The 15,209-nt window shown below is 39.0% G+C and overlaps 1 protein-coding gene across 1 annotated transcript; it reads right to left on the reverse strand.

Moving 5' to 3' along the window:
- Nucleotides 1–349: 349 nt before the first annotated feature.
- LOC119003307 (small nuclear ribonucleoprotein G-like) lies at nucleotides 350–2,297 on the reverse strand. Its single transcript, XM_037069567.1, has 2 exons — nucleotides 2,234–2,297; nucleotides 350–659 (listed from the first exon to the last, which is right to left on the reverse strand). Exons 1-2 carry the CDS (start codon nucleotides 2,262–2,264, stop codon nucleotides 502–504), a joined length of 189 nt encoding a protein of 62 aa, XP_036925462.1. The 5' UTR covers nucleotides 2,265–2,297; the 3' UTR covers nucleotides 350–501.
- Between the last annotated feature and the right edge of the window lie 12,912 nt (nucleotides 2,298–15,209).

Here is a 15,209-nt window from a genome sequence, read left to right on the forward strand (position 1 = left end):
TTTCATTATCTTTTTAACTTGCATTTCTCTGATAATTAATGACATTGAGCATCTTTCATATGTCTATTAGCTACCTTGGGAGAAAGGCCTATTCAAGTCCTTTGCTCCTTTTTAAATTGAATTGTTTGCTGTTTTGGTGTTAACTTTTATGAGTTCTTTCTAAATTTTGGATATTAGCCCCTTATCATTTGTATCATTTGCAAATATCTTCTCCCATTTGGTAGATGGGTTTTATTTTGTTGATGGTTTTCTTTGCTGGGCAATTGGGTAGTTGAGTATTTTGCAGTGAGGGCTAAATTAGGCATCTGAGGGCTTCACGTCCACACTAACCTTCTTTGTTGTGTATTTCTTTTTTTTGACCAATACAAAAATTTATTTAACAAAAGTTCAATGTGAAAATGTACAAGACTCAATTTTTATATTGTAGTAAATAAAACAGGAGATGTGAAGAGGGGACATGGAAGCATTTGGTTTCTCTGGTGAACATGGCCATTTTTATACTCATTCCAAGGCTTCTAACATGATGGTACTATTGCCTCGTATTACCACCATTCCAATATTGTTCTGTTGCTCACTAGTTGCCATCTCCACACATTCATCTATCACAAGATTCATCAAGGCGTCAAATCCTCGCAAGATTCCTTGGACATGTCTGCCACGATTTAATTTCTTTTCTTTTTTTTAAAATATATTTTATTGATTATACCGTTACAGTTTTTCTATTCCCCCCTTCATTCCCCTCCACCCACACCCTCCCTCCCCCACCATTGTCCCCCCCTTAGTTTATAACCACGTGTCTCAAGTTCTTTAGATTCTATATTTCCCCCACTATTCTCGCCCTCCCCCCTATCTATTTTCTACCTACCATCTATGCTATTTTCTGTGCCTTCTCCCCCTCCCACCCCCCCTATTTCTAACCCTCCATGTGTTCTTCATTTCTATGGTTCCATTCCTGATCTAGCTGTCCTCTTGGTTTGCTTTTGTTTTAGGTGTGGTTGTTAATAGCTGTGAGTTTGCTGTCCTTTNTCTCCTTCATTTTGGTCTTGGCTAATGTAATTATGATGTGCCTTGGTGTGTTCCTTCTTGGGTCCAACTTCTTTGGCACTCTCTGAGCTTCCTGGATTTCCTGGAAGTCTATTTCCTTTGCCAGACTGGGGAAGTTCTCCTTTATTATTTGTTCAAATATGTTTTCCACTCGTGGCTGTTTCTTTCCCCCTTCTGGTACCCCTATAATTCAGATGTTGGAACGTTTAAAGATGTCCTGGAGGTTCCTAAGCCTCTCCTCATTTTTTTGAATTCTCATTTCTTCATTCCTTTCTGGTGGGTTGTTTTGTTCTTCCTTCTGGTCCATTCCATTGATTTGAGTCCCAGTTACCTTTCCATCACTATTGGTTTCCTGTGCATCTCCCTTCATTTCAATTAGTTTAGCCTTCATATGTTCCTCTAATTTGTGACTTTGTTCCTCTAATTTGTGACTATAATATACCAGTTCTGTGAGCATCCTGATAAATAGTGTCCTGAATTGTGCTTCTGAGAGGCTGGCAATTTGTTGGTCGCTTAGAGTTATTGGCTCTTGGACTTTGAGTTCTTCTTGCGCCATCTTTCGGGTTGTTCGTGCCTGTTCCATAGCAGGATCAGAGCCCTAAAGTGTTCACTAGAACAGGGCAATTAATTCGCTGGGTTGTGACGTTGTATGTGGGGGCGGGGTCAAAGAGGGACAGTGGCTCTCACTGGTATTGCAGGTCAACTAAGTCGCTGGGTTGTGAGGCTGCATGTGGGGGCGGGGTCAAAGAGGGACTCTGGCATCGTCCTGTCTGCCGCCTGCCGCCAAGGCCCTCACCAGTGCCGCAGTTGCTGCCATCACCGGGCCCCTGCATTTCGTCCCACTGCACGCGAGTGTGCCACCGCCGTCAGCCCTCACCCCCTGGGGCCTGCGTGGTCTGTCTCACTGTGCGCGAATATGTGCCCGCGGTCTGCCCCGCACCCCAACTGGTTCCCTCTGCCATCGCGCCTGGCTTGGGGGCCCTGTCCTGTGGACCCTGCTCGCTGCTGGCTCCGCCCCTCTTACCGTCCCCGTTGAAAGGTTAGATTTTGTCGGACTTCCGTATAATTCAATTTTCTGTCCTTTGGTTGTGTCTTTCTTTCTCCAAACCTTTGTTGTATTCAAACTTGGTTGTGGGAGAAGGCACAGTGTTTCCACCTATGCCTCCATCTTGGCGGAAGTCCCTGCCACCATTTAATTTCAATGACAACTTCTTGTCCATAATTTTTTTTAGCTTGGGAGGGGGGTGAGCTTTGTTTATGGTGTCTATTCATCGAACTCAACGATTTCTTGGGAGACCTGCATTGTAATCACTTAGTGTTCTACTTCAGAATCAGAGACACCACCTTGTACTAATTGAATAGAATTCTATGGAGGGAAGGCCTGGGCATCTGCATTCCATCAACCATCAAAGGTGACTTTTCAGATTCACAGATGTTTGCATATCACTGATCTGCACTTTGTGTGGAGTGACATGGAGGGGAAGTAGGAACAAAACCACCTTTGTGTGTTTCCTAAAGTTTAGATCCTTGTCTACCTCATGAAAAACCAAGGGGTGAAATCATTTTCATTTTTATCCAAGAGAATTTGGGAGGGGAACAGGAAGGTAAGAGGGAAACAGGACCAAAGGAAGTAGTAAAGGGGAAAAATCTGTGAGATGAGAAAAGCAAATGAAGCAAAGAAATGACATGAATGAGCAATTAAGTGGCAGGAGAAGAATGTTACAGGGCCTCTCTCAAAGAAGAGGAAAAGAAGATAAAATATTTTACCTTCATCAGCTTTCCTTTTTCTTATATGAGCCCCCACTATTCTTTCACTTTTGGCCTCCTTTATTAATTGAAGATTCTGAGGTTGTAGGAAAATTCGTATGTTGTGGGAAAAGTGAGAGGGAGAACTATGTCAGAAAGGATTTGTGCTTTTCATTTTGCATAAAATGACAATAATAAAGATAAACTCCTCTGTTTGCTCAAACAAAATAACACAAAATTGAATCAACTGGCACCATTTTAATTACTTTACGATTCAACTCAAATTAGAGAATTAGATTCTCTTGTCCCTCTCTTGAAGAGGTTTGAAAAACCTCTTCAGCTGATTTTGATTTTGATGTGCATCCCTACTTAATAATCTCTGGGCCAGATAATACTGAGGGTCCTTTTTAACTCTGACAAATGATTTTTAGACAGTATTCTTAGTACCAATGTCATAGGTGTGCAGGAAGGAATTTCAACCTGCTGCAGGATCTAAAATAGAAGGCTTCAGGGTTTCCTAGTATGTAGGTTAATGTCTTCCTCCCACACTGTCTAGGACACTGTTTTAAGTGTGGCCTAATTTCATGTTAGCAGTGGGTCTGTGTAATGGAGTCCTTTCTCTCAGGATACAACAGGATGGATGTATCCATATCAGCTCTGGGGATGAGAAGACTTTAATGCTGAATTCCCTAGAGAGCTTTGTCTCTGGTGAAACTGAGAATTAGCACTGCAGTTAAAAATAGGCTTCAAAAAGAAAGTGCCCAGGGAAGCAGGAGTTATTTTAGCTTTTGATCAGTGGGATAAACTTTAGGCCAAGGAGATATCAGTCAGCCCTGTATATGTTAAAAGGACCACACAGATGAGTGGCAGAAAAGTCAAGAAGGGAAAAGTGAGTGGCAGAAAGTGGGAGGGCTCTTCTTCAGGAGAAGTTGCTCTGAGCACTTCTAGGGGCTTTGCTGTCCCAGTGTCCTGGGCTGTGGTATGGTCCAGAGGGCCATCAGGAGGCATGGAGTGAGAGGCTCTGCTCTGGCGACAACTGCTATGGTCTGAATGTTTGTGTTCTATTAAAATTTACATGTTGAAACCTAATCCCCATTGTAATAGTATTATAAGGAAGGGCAGCTTTGGAAGGTAATAAGGTCAAGTGTTCCTATAACAGAGGCTCCCTAGAGTTTCTTCACCCTTCCTCCATGCGAGGACACAGGAGAAGACAACTGTTTATGAACCAGAAATAAGGCTCTCACCAGACCCCAAACCTACCAGCACCTAATTCTTGGACTTCTAGCCTCAAGAACTGTCAGAGTAAGTGTTGTTTTTTAGCCACTTAGTTCATAGTGTTTTTTGTTATAGCAGCCTGAATGAACCGTGAGCAACAGCTCCTTCTCACTCTTGATCCAACTGTTTCTTTCTGAGACTCTACCTACCTTGGCCTCATATGTATAAAAAGGAAGTGGTTTTGCCAAATATGACTCTGTCTAAATGGTATCTCAGACATTTTCTGCAGGCACAAGCTTGGGAAAGGGAGTGTATAAGGGTGTGTGTGTGTGAAGCAGGTATCCTGGGCCAAGTGCATGCTCTCTGCCTGCTCTCTCTGTAGATTCATGTCTGTCTTAGCAAGACCTCTGTCTTAGTACAGCTGCCACAGCATAACACCACAGACCAGTGGCTTAAACAACAAAGATTTATTGGGTTGGCCAAAAAGTCTGTATGTTTTTTTCTGTCAAATAAAATACACATTCTTACAAATTATTTTATTAATTTGGATATTTTGAGTATGTGAGTTATATCCTGTGTGGTATAATGTTAAGTGCTCTCAATTAATATTGTGATTTGATCACAATGTCAATGTCAACTGGTCTACCAGAGTGTGGAGTATCATCCAGCAAGAAATCTCCAGCACGAAACTTCTCAAACCACTTTTGACATGTTTGATCAGTCACAGCACCTTCTCCATACACTGCACAAATGTTTTTTAGTGTTTCAGTTGTACTTTTACCTTTGTTGAAATAGTAAAGCATAATATGCAAAAATGTTGTATATTTTCTTCTATCTTCAATCTTAAAATGGCTACACAAAAATTCATCAATTTTGATGCTTTTAAAAAATGCACACTAATATGACAGCTGTCACAATACAATGTAACGAAATTGTTTTGAAATGAAGTTCAAGACAACTAAGCACTACTAGAGTCATCATATGGAAAACAAACAAACAAACAAACAAACAAACAAACTTTTTGTCCCACCCAATACTTCTCACAGTTCTGGAGCCTGCAAGTCCAAGGTGAAGTGCTGGCTGATCTGGGTCCTGGTGAGCACACTCTTCCTGAGTTGCAGGTAACTGACTTCTTGATATGTCCTCACATGGCCTGTCCTCAAAGCAGGTGCATATTGAAAATCTACTCTTTATGGGTTTTGGAATATAAAGATGAATAACTTCACTACCACATACACTAAAAGGGGGGAGCTACAAAATGCAAATTCCCATGTTTCTCATCTACTCACCTGACTGGGGCACCTTGAATTAAATTGTCTTTAGTCCCATCCACAATGATGAGGAGTTGCAGTGCCGTAAATAGATGTGCTCCATGGATAACTTAGATAGCTTACTGCAGAGTCACTTTTCACCTCCCCACTGGTCAAACCTTCAGCAAAAGGTGCTGATGTGCCACAAAATAGACTCACTAGAGCCTCATCACTGGTTCTCTTGCTCAACCTTTTGTGGAGGTGCTAATGGGGACTGAGTCTCCAAAAGGTGGGCAGTAGCAGGGGGCACATAGAAGTTTAATCAGAACTGTCTGCCTCAACATGATCAAAATATATTTCATTTCTTTTCAAGAAGGTAATCTCAATGATATACCAGGGCCTGCCTGTGTGTTTATATTTCCACTGATGCAGTCAACCACTGAGCTCAAAGAAGAGGACTCAAGTTTGATAGCTACTTACTGTATTGTTCAGAGTCCCTGCAAAATCCTTGTAGATAAATTTTACTGGTGGTGGCATTCTGTTTCAGGTTCTCACTGACACTTCAACCAGGGCTTTTTCAGATCCATCCCTGGCTTCCCAATAGTTGTGGTGCATCTCCTTACTTCTGGGTTTGTAAAGACTCTCTAACTCACCCTGCTCTGTGATCTTTATTTGTCCATTTCTAAATTGTGTAGTTTCTTTTAATTAACCAGGGAGATGTGTAAATTAAATGAGCTCAAGCCAATAAAAATGTTTAGCGCACACCTAGCCCTCTGCATCTAAGCACCAGCCTGTGCTAGTTAGGTCCTATCTCTTTTTCTTGTGAGTTTTCTGTGTTTTGACTTTTAGAACTGAAAAAAATCTCAGCTTTTGATTGTTTCAAATGGCAATGTATCCATAACTTATTGCATTTCTTTATCTCTTTTTACAACTTTTAAAGACTAAAACAAAAGGCTAATCTAAAATTAATTTGCTTCATGAAGATCCTTACACTTAAAGAATTCAGCCTGCTCTGGGGTATCAACTCTTTTGTTTACGACCTTTTCAGCTGAGAGAGTTAAGTCATAATTGTTTATTAATTGTTGTGAACACTTCTGGGCTAGAGTAACAAAATAGCACCTGATAAAATTCCTGAATAAAAGATTTTACAAGTGGAAACAGCATTCTAACAAGATTTCTATCTGTAAAGCAAATATGTAGAGGTCCAGCCTCTGGAGAAGATAAGGGAAGAGGAGCTGAGGAAGTGGCAGCAGAACCTTTGTTAATGGACTTCAAGACAGGTCACCTGTCATTATTCTCACTGCTTATGGCTGGGAGCACCCAGTGAAGAGCAGGAGAGTGGTCCAGGCAACATTCACCCTCAGTTTTTTCTTGGGCCATCAGTTGGAGTGCCAGGGGTCTCAACAGCACAAATGAGAAGGCATTTTTCTACTAATCTCTGCACCATGAGTCCACTCTCTGAAGAAGTGACTCTTTTTTCTTCTCAGATCTACCTGAACCTCTCCACATATAAGTAGAACAGCTATTTTTGTTAAACAGATCTTAACTATTTCTGAAACCACCATTTATTTGTGAAGACTATTTTATTTCAATTTAATTATAAGGAAATTGAAAAGTGTAATACATAGCTAAGCCCTTAAGGCCGATTAATCAATTTGGGTAACAAATATAGTTTTTATTACCTCAGCCTATTTGGAAGGTAACTAGTATAACCTTTCCATAGACATTACAGACTCCAAGTTATGGTCTATTTTTATGTAAAACCAGACTTGAGTAGAATAAAAAGAAAGTTCTTTTATTTGTCATTGTGTTATGGAATAATTATATTAATGAGAATAATATCTGTGCTATTTCCATTACTGTAGAGTGGAACTCATGTCTTCTCTAGGTATGATTGAAAAAAATGCCCAGGTAGTTATTAGAAAAATGATCAGTTTTAGAGATAACATATTATGAAAGCTCCCTTGGGCAAAATACGTTGATTTTTAGGAAGGGAAGTTAATAATTTTTTCCAGCCAGTCAGACTGGAAACTCAACTATCTTCGAACACAGTTGTGTACTTGGAAAGAGGTAAAAAAGAAAGAAAAAAAGAAAAATAACCCATCCAATCAACCAACCACCTGAGAGGCCAAAGTGGTGTCAGAAAGTATGAGTGTCATGGAAACTCTCCCTTTATGTAGAATTCTCCTATTGTACCTGGTTTCCCAGCCCAAATGCACAACATACACTGCACCTAATGGGGTAAGACTTACATTGTTGATGCTCAGTGATGTCAAGAGCACAGACTATGGAGCCAGACTAGTTGTGTTGTAATCCTAGCTCTGCCATTTACTGCCTTGGTGATGTATGTTCCTCAATTTTGCCTTCCACAAAATAAAATGACAATTTAGACAGTTGTGTGAGGCAATGGAAAAGTTAATAAAGGTAAAAAGCACTGGACACGTGGCCTGGCACACAGAGAACCGATGTAAGCATGCTTAATACACCATCATCCTTTAAACAAGGTTAGAATAATTGTTTTTCTTTCTCCAAATGTTATTTTATTTTATACACCCTGGGCCCACACATCATGACATTACATATGATGAACTTTTCATCATTATCATTTTTTGCATAACTTATGCTAAAATGGTTTTGAAATATCCACATTTTAAGAAGTTAATGCAAAATCTGGTTGAATTTCAGTAGAAACTCTTTCAGACTGTTGAATCACCCAGTCCCACCTGATAGACATGGTAGGGAGGGTGCTGCTTTCCTACTGAATTTTTGGCACCTGCAAACCCACAGCCAGGCTGCATTCCAGGCTCCAGAGTTAGTGCTGCTGCCTGGCCAGTGGGTTCTCAGGTGCAGGGGCATTTGCCAAATTCACTGTGACCCTGTTGGGCATAACTTATTGCAGAGGCTGTTGTGGGGGCTGGGAGAGGCTCTGGAGCTACACTGCTGGGTTGAGATCCTGCCGCACTGTTTTATAGCCATAACCGTGGGCAAATTTGTAAAATCTGAAAGATGAGACTAGAAATGGCACAGTAATCATACTACTCATAGGACAGAACACAGTGTCTGGCACTCAGGAAAGAAATAACGCTAGTGCACTTCCTGTTTGCGATATAGCAGAAGAACAAGAATCAACAACATTGAGAAACACGATACTGTCCTTTTCTAAGGGTCATCCTGAGCAGGAGTGGTCAGTGGAAAGGGGTATGAACCTTTTTTCTTCCCCCATCAGAAGGCGAAGGAAAAATTGCTTCCGTGTTGCCCCAGGGCTTGTCTGTGTGTTCTTTTGGGGGCTAAATGCAAATGAGGAAGAGGCAGCAACTTGGTAAACTCATGCCTGCAGGCACTCTGAAGCAGCCACAGAGTGAATCTCAGGATGTGCCACCTTGGAGCTGTGCCTGCTATTCCTGCTGACACAGAGCGAAGCCAGGGGCAGTGACTGAGGAAGATTAGAAGAACTCAGGTGAGACCAGTGAAACCACACAATGGTGAGAAATTATAAATTGTTTTTAACCACTCAGTTTCAACTTGGTTTGTTATACTCCTGTGCTGTGCCTGGCTCTTTAATCCTCATAAGAACATCAGAAGGTGAAAGGTAGATATTATTGCCCCCATTTTACAGACCAGGAAGGGGTCTCAGAAATATAAACACTTTGTTTCGTATGTCACACCTCCTCAGTGGCTCTTATGTCTGTATCTGACTCTATACCAGGGTTTTATGTTTTCTCTCATTCTTCAATAAATTTTGATATTTTTGCTTAAAAACATCTCTTGTAGGTCAAACTTGTTTTTATCTTGGTGAATGTAATCTTCTTTTTCCCCCTGAGGATATCAAAGTAAAATAAAGATAATTTTCTCAGTAGTCATCCTGATTAAGAGAAGCAAGTATTACTCCACAAAAGTCAGTAGGACATTTACAAAAATCACTGCTGAATGGATGTGAGGGATGTTTACAAGAGCTTGTGGAAGAGGCCCTGGCACAAAGTGTGGAATCTGTCTCTTCAGATGGCACTTTTAATAGGCTGGCTCTAGTGTACAAAAATCATCAGTGGGCTGGATGTGACTTACAGCCATAGTTTGTGGAACCCTGTTCTAGAGAATTAAAAAATGGCAGATATGCCTTTGACCTTGAAGAGTTTATTATCTACTTGCCCCAACATAAGGGATTTTGCTATTATTTTACCTCCTATGCTTTCTCTTACCATAATTTTCTTGTGCTTTTCTTCCTACCTCTCTACTTCTGCCTTGGAATACATGAGCATTGCTTTACCTCTGGTGACCCTCAAGGCTAGAGGGTGTATTGTCCCAGTATTAACTACAATGCTGTGTGACTTTGATCAAATCTATTGCATGTGTGCCAGAGAGTAAGGCAAAATCCTTCCTCCTTTCTCATTGCCACCAAAATATCCCTTAAAAGAAAAAAAAGGCAGTTGTCTTATATTTACTCTTTGCTAACTTTTTTTCCTACTGGGTGCTCCCTCAGTCATTTTTTTTTTATTCCAATAAAGTACCATTCCAACAAAGTACCATTTAGGGAAAACTTTATAGCCTGAAATGAGTTTAGTCATTTTTGGCTTTGGATACTTATAGAGGTAAGCAAAGAACTTTCTTTTACTTCTTAAACTTAAGAACTTTTAAATCACATTTTACAAAATGTAAGATAAATGCAGTCCTATTGGATAGATAAAATAAAAAACTATTTTGATATTCTATGGGTTGAAATTGCTCTCTATATAATAAATTATAAGTAAATTAGATGTAAATATAGCTGATGTTTAGAGCTAGATGGATTTAGATGATTCAAACCTGGCTTGTCTAATGATGGCAAAGACTTTATTTTTTTGAAAATTTTGTTTACTTGTTTTTAGAGAGCAGGGAAGGGAGGGAGAGAGAGGGAGAGAGAGGGAGAGAAAGATCAATGTGTGGTTGCCTCTCACATGGCCCCTACTGGGGACTTGGCCTGCAACCCAGGCATGTGCCCTGACTGGAAATTGAACCTGCGACTCTTTGGTTAGCAGTCCAGCACTCAATCCACTGAGCCACATCAGCCAGGGCAGCAAAAACTCTAATGAAGAGTTTGAGTCTTTTTTCTTAAAATGGGAGGTTGAAAAAAAGTAATATATCTAAATTAATAAATATTTTTGTATAAAACATTGCTATATCAAGAATTATGGTTATGATATCTATTTCATTAAATTGTCATAAGAATTAAATGAGACTGTGACTGTTGAGCTCCTGACATCTAGGAGGTATTCAGCACATATTAACATTCATTCTGTTCCCTTTAATAATAAAAGCAAATACCTGAGAGAAAAAAGTTTAATCCAGTGTTTAGTCCTAAAGACTAGTGTTTTATAGAACTCATTTGGTAATCCCAATGATTAATTTTATGTGTAACCAAGGCTGGGTGATGGTATCCAGATATTTGATAAAATATTATTCTGGAAATTTCTTTGATGGTCTTTTTGCATGAGATTAATATCTAAATTAGTGGACTTTGATTAAAGACAATTATCTCCATAATGTGGTTGGGCCTCACCAAATCAGTGTAAGGTCTTAATAAAACAAAATCTGACCCTTTCTGAATAAAAAGGAATTCTGTCATCAGAAGTTCTTGGGATTGGATGCCAACTCTCCCCTGACTGTCCAGTCTGGTGCCCTATCCTGTATATTTGGGATTTACCAAGCCTCCACAATCTCATGAAGCAATTCCTTAAGGTAAATTACTCTTTGTCTCTATATATGCCCTGTTGGTTTTGTATTTCTGGAAAATCCTTACAGTTAGACCTAGACCGTCTAACCTCTAGATAACATTTTATGAAACAGGCTAAAGAGAATTATGAGGAAATAATGAAAAGGGTGAGAGAAAAACCAAACTTTGGATAAGAGCATAGTTTTCTGTGTCAAGCAGTTTTTATAATATTCTGAATTTCATTAAAAATAAATAAATTATATTTGGCTGCTTCCAACAGGCTTCATGTCTTCTCTGTTGAGATTGTCTATGGTCTTACATGATAATCAGGCCAATGTGTTGAAAAAATTGTTTTCATCCTCTCTGAATCTGATTAGAAGTCCTTGTGTGTATATGTTGTGGGGGGCATTATTTTAATAAACATAGAAAGGAAGTAGAGAAGGAGAAGAGGGAAATGAAGGTTTCATATGTCCAACTTGAAAACCATTGTGGGAAGTATCAGTGTCCTTCAAAGGAAAGACAATACAAACTTGAAAGGGTGCAGGATATGAAAAAAAGAGGGTGTAATGGGCTGCTGAGTGGAGAAGGAAGTTCACCATGTGCAGTGCCCTAAGGGAAGCATGGATAAACAGTGAGAGGAGGCTTGCTTCCTGAAGTGAAAGGAGGCCACAGCCCTGAGCTCTGAGCTTGGGAAGGCAGCTGGGGCAGAGGAACAGAGATCCCACTGAGGCACTGAGGGATGTGGGCAACTGTCCACAGGTGCTCCAGACAGCTATGAGCCACATGTAGAAAGAAAGATAAGCTATGAAAACACTTCATAGAAAAATCTACAAAAGTCACCAGCTCTGAGGGCATCTTGAGGGAGAAACAGAAATAAAGGCATTAAGGATTTGGACTCCTAGAAAAAAGCACATGGAATTTTGAAAATCAATTGGAAATATTGGGTGACAGGAAGACTGATATTAACAGTGATGGGCAGGTACTCTAGAGGAACATTTGTAAATAAGACTAACTCCTTAAAAATACTTTGTGTGAAGAATTTGTTACTAAATTTTAGCAAGAAAAAAGAGAGAAAATAATACTTAAGGTTGAATTGTAAGGCAATGACCATAGGGCATGAAGAGTTAGAGGCATTTTAAGTTAGCTTGATTTAAGTTGAAAAGTAATATACTGTGTTATATATTAACATATCCATATTACCGCTTAAAATAGAGGCAATGAAGGCAAGTGTTATAACCCAATAAGAGAATGATGGGATTTGTATATATTTCCAAGAATGCTGACATGTTTCAGTAAAATTACACATCACCTTAGGAAAAAATAAGTGTAAGCATAACAAGTGGATGACAATCTTTCCAAACTCCCCAAGATAATCTAACTCCAAGTGCAATGTATACTTATAATTTTAAAATCTTGGTATTACCATGTAACAACAAGAAAGGCAGAACAATTGGGAAGCAGGAACCCCAAAGAGGCTAAAACCTGTCACAAGGATGAGTTAATATTGGAAGAAGAAAATCCAGCTTTTCTGTGGTTACTGATATTAAAATTTTTTAAATCTCAAAGTTGTACTAACATTGTTTGAAGCAGCAGAGGTGAATTAAGCCTAACAGTGCTGGGTATAATATGGCTATTCCTTGTTTGTGTAAACCTTTAAAAAAGAAAAAGAAAGAAGAAGGAAGGAAGGGAAAGAAAGAAGGAAAGAAAGACCTCTCTATTGGGCATATCCTTTTATGCTAAAGCCTCTGAATGAGCATGATATAAAAATAACTTATTTTTGTAGGTGGGCAGCAGCATGCACAAACTGGCCCTGAAGATTTTCTTTCCTCCTCATTAAAGGCCCTGAAGATTTTCTTTCCTCCTCCAGGGTGGTCAGTAGTATGTGTTTGCTTCTTCAGGACCTGTAGGGAGAGCAGCCTTTCTGTTTTGTGGAGACATTGCTAGGCTGTTACTCCTGGCATATATTGTGCTGTGATTTTAATGAAAGTATCTGAATGCTGGCAGGTCAGTATTGTTAGAAGAGATGTCTGATTAATTGCTTAGCTCTTTGTCACAGCCATGAATGGGAGGTTGTGAGAGCACATGTTAGAATCCAAACAATTTTCCTTAGACTGGACAAGTAAATGGACTTGGGAGCAGTGAGTTCCTTTCGCTTGGATAAAAGCCAAATTTGCACTGGACATTCAGTGATCCTGCTTGAAGATGCTAGAGGTTGGTTAAAAATGTTTCCTAGTAATGGAAGGTGGGCCAGAGTAAGTCTTTATGTGTTAAGCCTCTAGCCCTAGGGTACAGGGAGGATTCAGCAGGTGAAGAACTCAGTTCTCTGGCAACCAAATTAATAAATGTGCAAATTAAAAAGGATGCCAGAGCATTAAAGAAATGTCTGCTAACCAAAGTAAAAAAGTAATGATGATGATGATAAATATGAAGAGAATAAAGAATTTCTGCTTCAGGTAAATTTCTATCCAGCTGCACCCTACTGTAAGGAGTAATCAGTGTTATCATGAGGTTCCCCACTGGTGAAATGTTAGAACGTTATCTTTGAACCCATTGGTGGTAGACTTTTAGACTACTGACACTTGGGAAATTATTACCAGATACTGGCAACTATCTCTGTTCATCCTAATTTAGGGTTTCTCAAATTTGATATTCCTGACATTTTGGACCAGATAAATCTTTGTTGTAGGAACTGTTCTGTGCCTTAGAAGATGTTCAGGAGCATCCCTGGTGTCTACCCACTAAGATGCTTGTGTTCTCTCTTTTTCTTCACAGTTATTAAAAACTAAAAGGTCTCCAGACATTGCCAAGTGTCTCATGGGGGTGGGGAGGTATGTAAAATTGACCCTTGTTGAGGATCACTTTCTTAGCTCACCTTGCTGAAACAGTATCTTCCACTGGAAACATACATTGATAGACAAATATTTACAGTAGCACAATGATAGAGATGGTTCAGTAAGAACTACTTGTATTTCTGCGCAGTAAAAAAACAGGGTCACACATCTAGTGAGCCATATGTTACATATAATAGTTGGAACTGATAAATCTTAGAAAAATTAAAATATTCATATATTACACATAATAGTTGCAATTGATATGCCCTTTTAGAAAATTGAAAATGTTCACCTTTTAGAAATTCAGCCTCCTGTGTATACTTGTACATAAAGTTTTCTATTTGCAATGCTTTCCCTTTACTTTTTTCTTCAGGAGTAGATGTCTTCCTTGGCCATGTGATGAACAGTTTCAGTTTTCATGAGGCAATCATCAATGACTCTTTTTTATGACTTAAAATGAAAGAAATCTTGTTGCTAAACACTTACAGCATCTTCAGATCTTTTCTGTGAACTTCCTGTTTAGAAACAATGTAGTTATTACTAATTGTCACTGTGTCCCCAATCTTTACAACCATCTGTCTGTGTTTTAGTTGTTTTTCATAAACCAGGTAAAGTCAATACTAATTTTTAGAATTTACACAAGTCATCTGGGAAAATTTGATGCTGGTTACACCATGAGAGTTTGCTTTACCTATGTATTCAGTTTTAGCATATGAATTTTTCTATATAACATTGTTTATAATGGTATGACTTATAATTGGGGTCTAATGATATGACTCACTTTATGAAACAGGAAGAGAGCTAAATGAGGTACAGTGATAGATAAATGTTTGGGATATTATATTTATAGCATTGCCGTTGCCAGAATAAGGTCTTGGCCATCATTTCTGTAAATAAAGGCTAAGCCTATAACTTTCAAAAATAGAGTATAAGAACACTAAAGGTGTCTCTCTTTGTCATATAGCTTTCTATTCTTTCTAGTTTATTAAATATTCCCTATAAAGTAGAATATTGATACATGAAAAACCATGATGAATAGATACAACATATCCTCCAAGGAGACGACACCCTTCTAACACACACACACATACATACACACAGAACCATGATTTTCAATAGAAATCACATTTTAAAAGTTTCTGATGAAACTTTGAAATATGCCTGACCTATGGACATGATGGACAATGGTGTGAGTACTGCCTATGGAAGTGGAGGGGGACAAAGGAGGAAAATTGGAACAACAGCAGCATAAACAATAAAATATCACAAACAAACAAAAACAAAACAAAGAAACAGAAAAGTTTCAGACAAGACCTTAAAACTCATTAGAACCTGTCTCAAATCAAAGATTTACTTCTACAAATGTAGCCCAGGCTTCCTCAATATAAAATGGTTGGAAAAACATATTTCTCTCATGATAAAATATGATATATAGCA

The sequence above is a fragment of the Sturnira hondurensis genome, unplaced genomic scaffold (assembly GCF_014824575.4).
Source record: "Sturnira hondurensis isolate 20B ecotype Veracruz unplaced genomic scaffold, ASM1482457v3 Scaffold0018606, whole genome shotgun sequence".
Lineage (NCBI taxonomy): Eukaryota > Metazoa > Chordata > Mammalia > Chiroptera > Phyllostomidae > Sturnira > Sturnira hondurensis.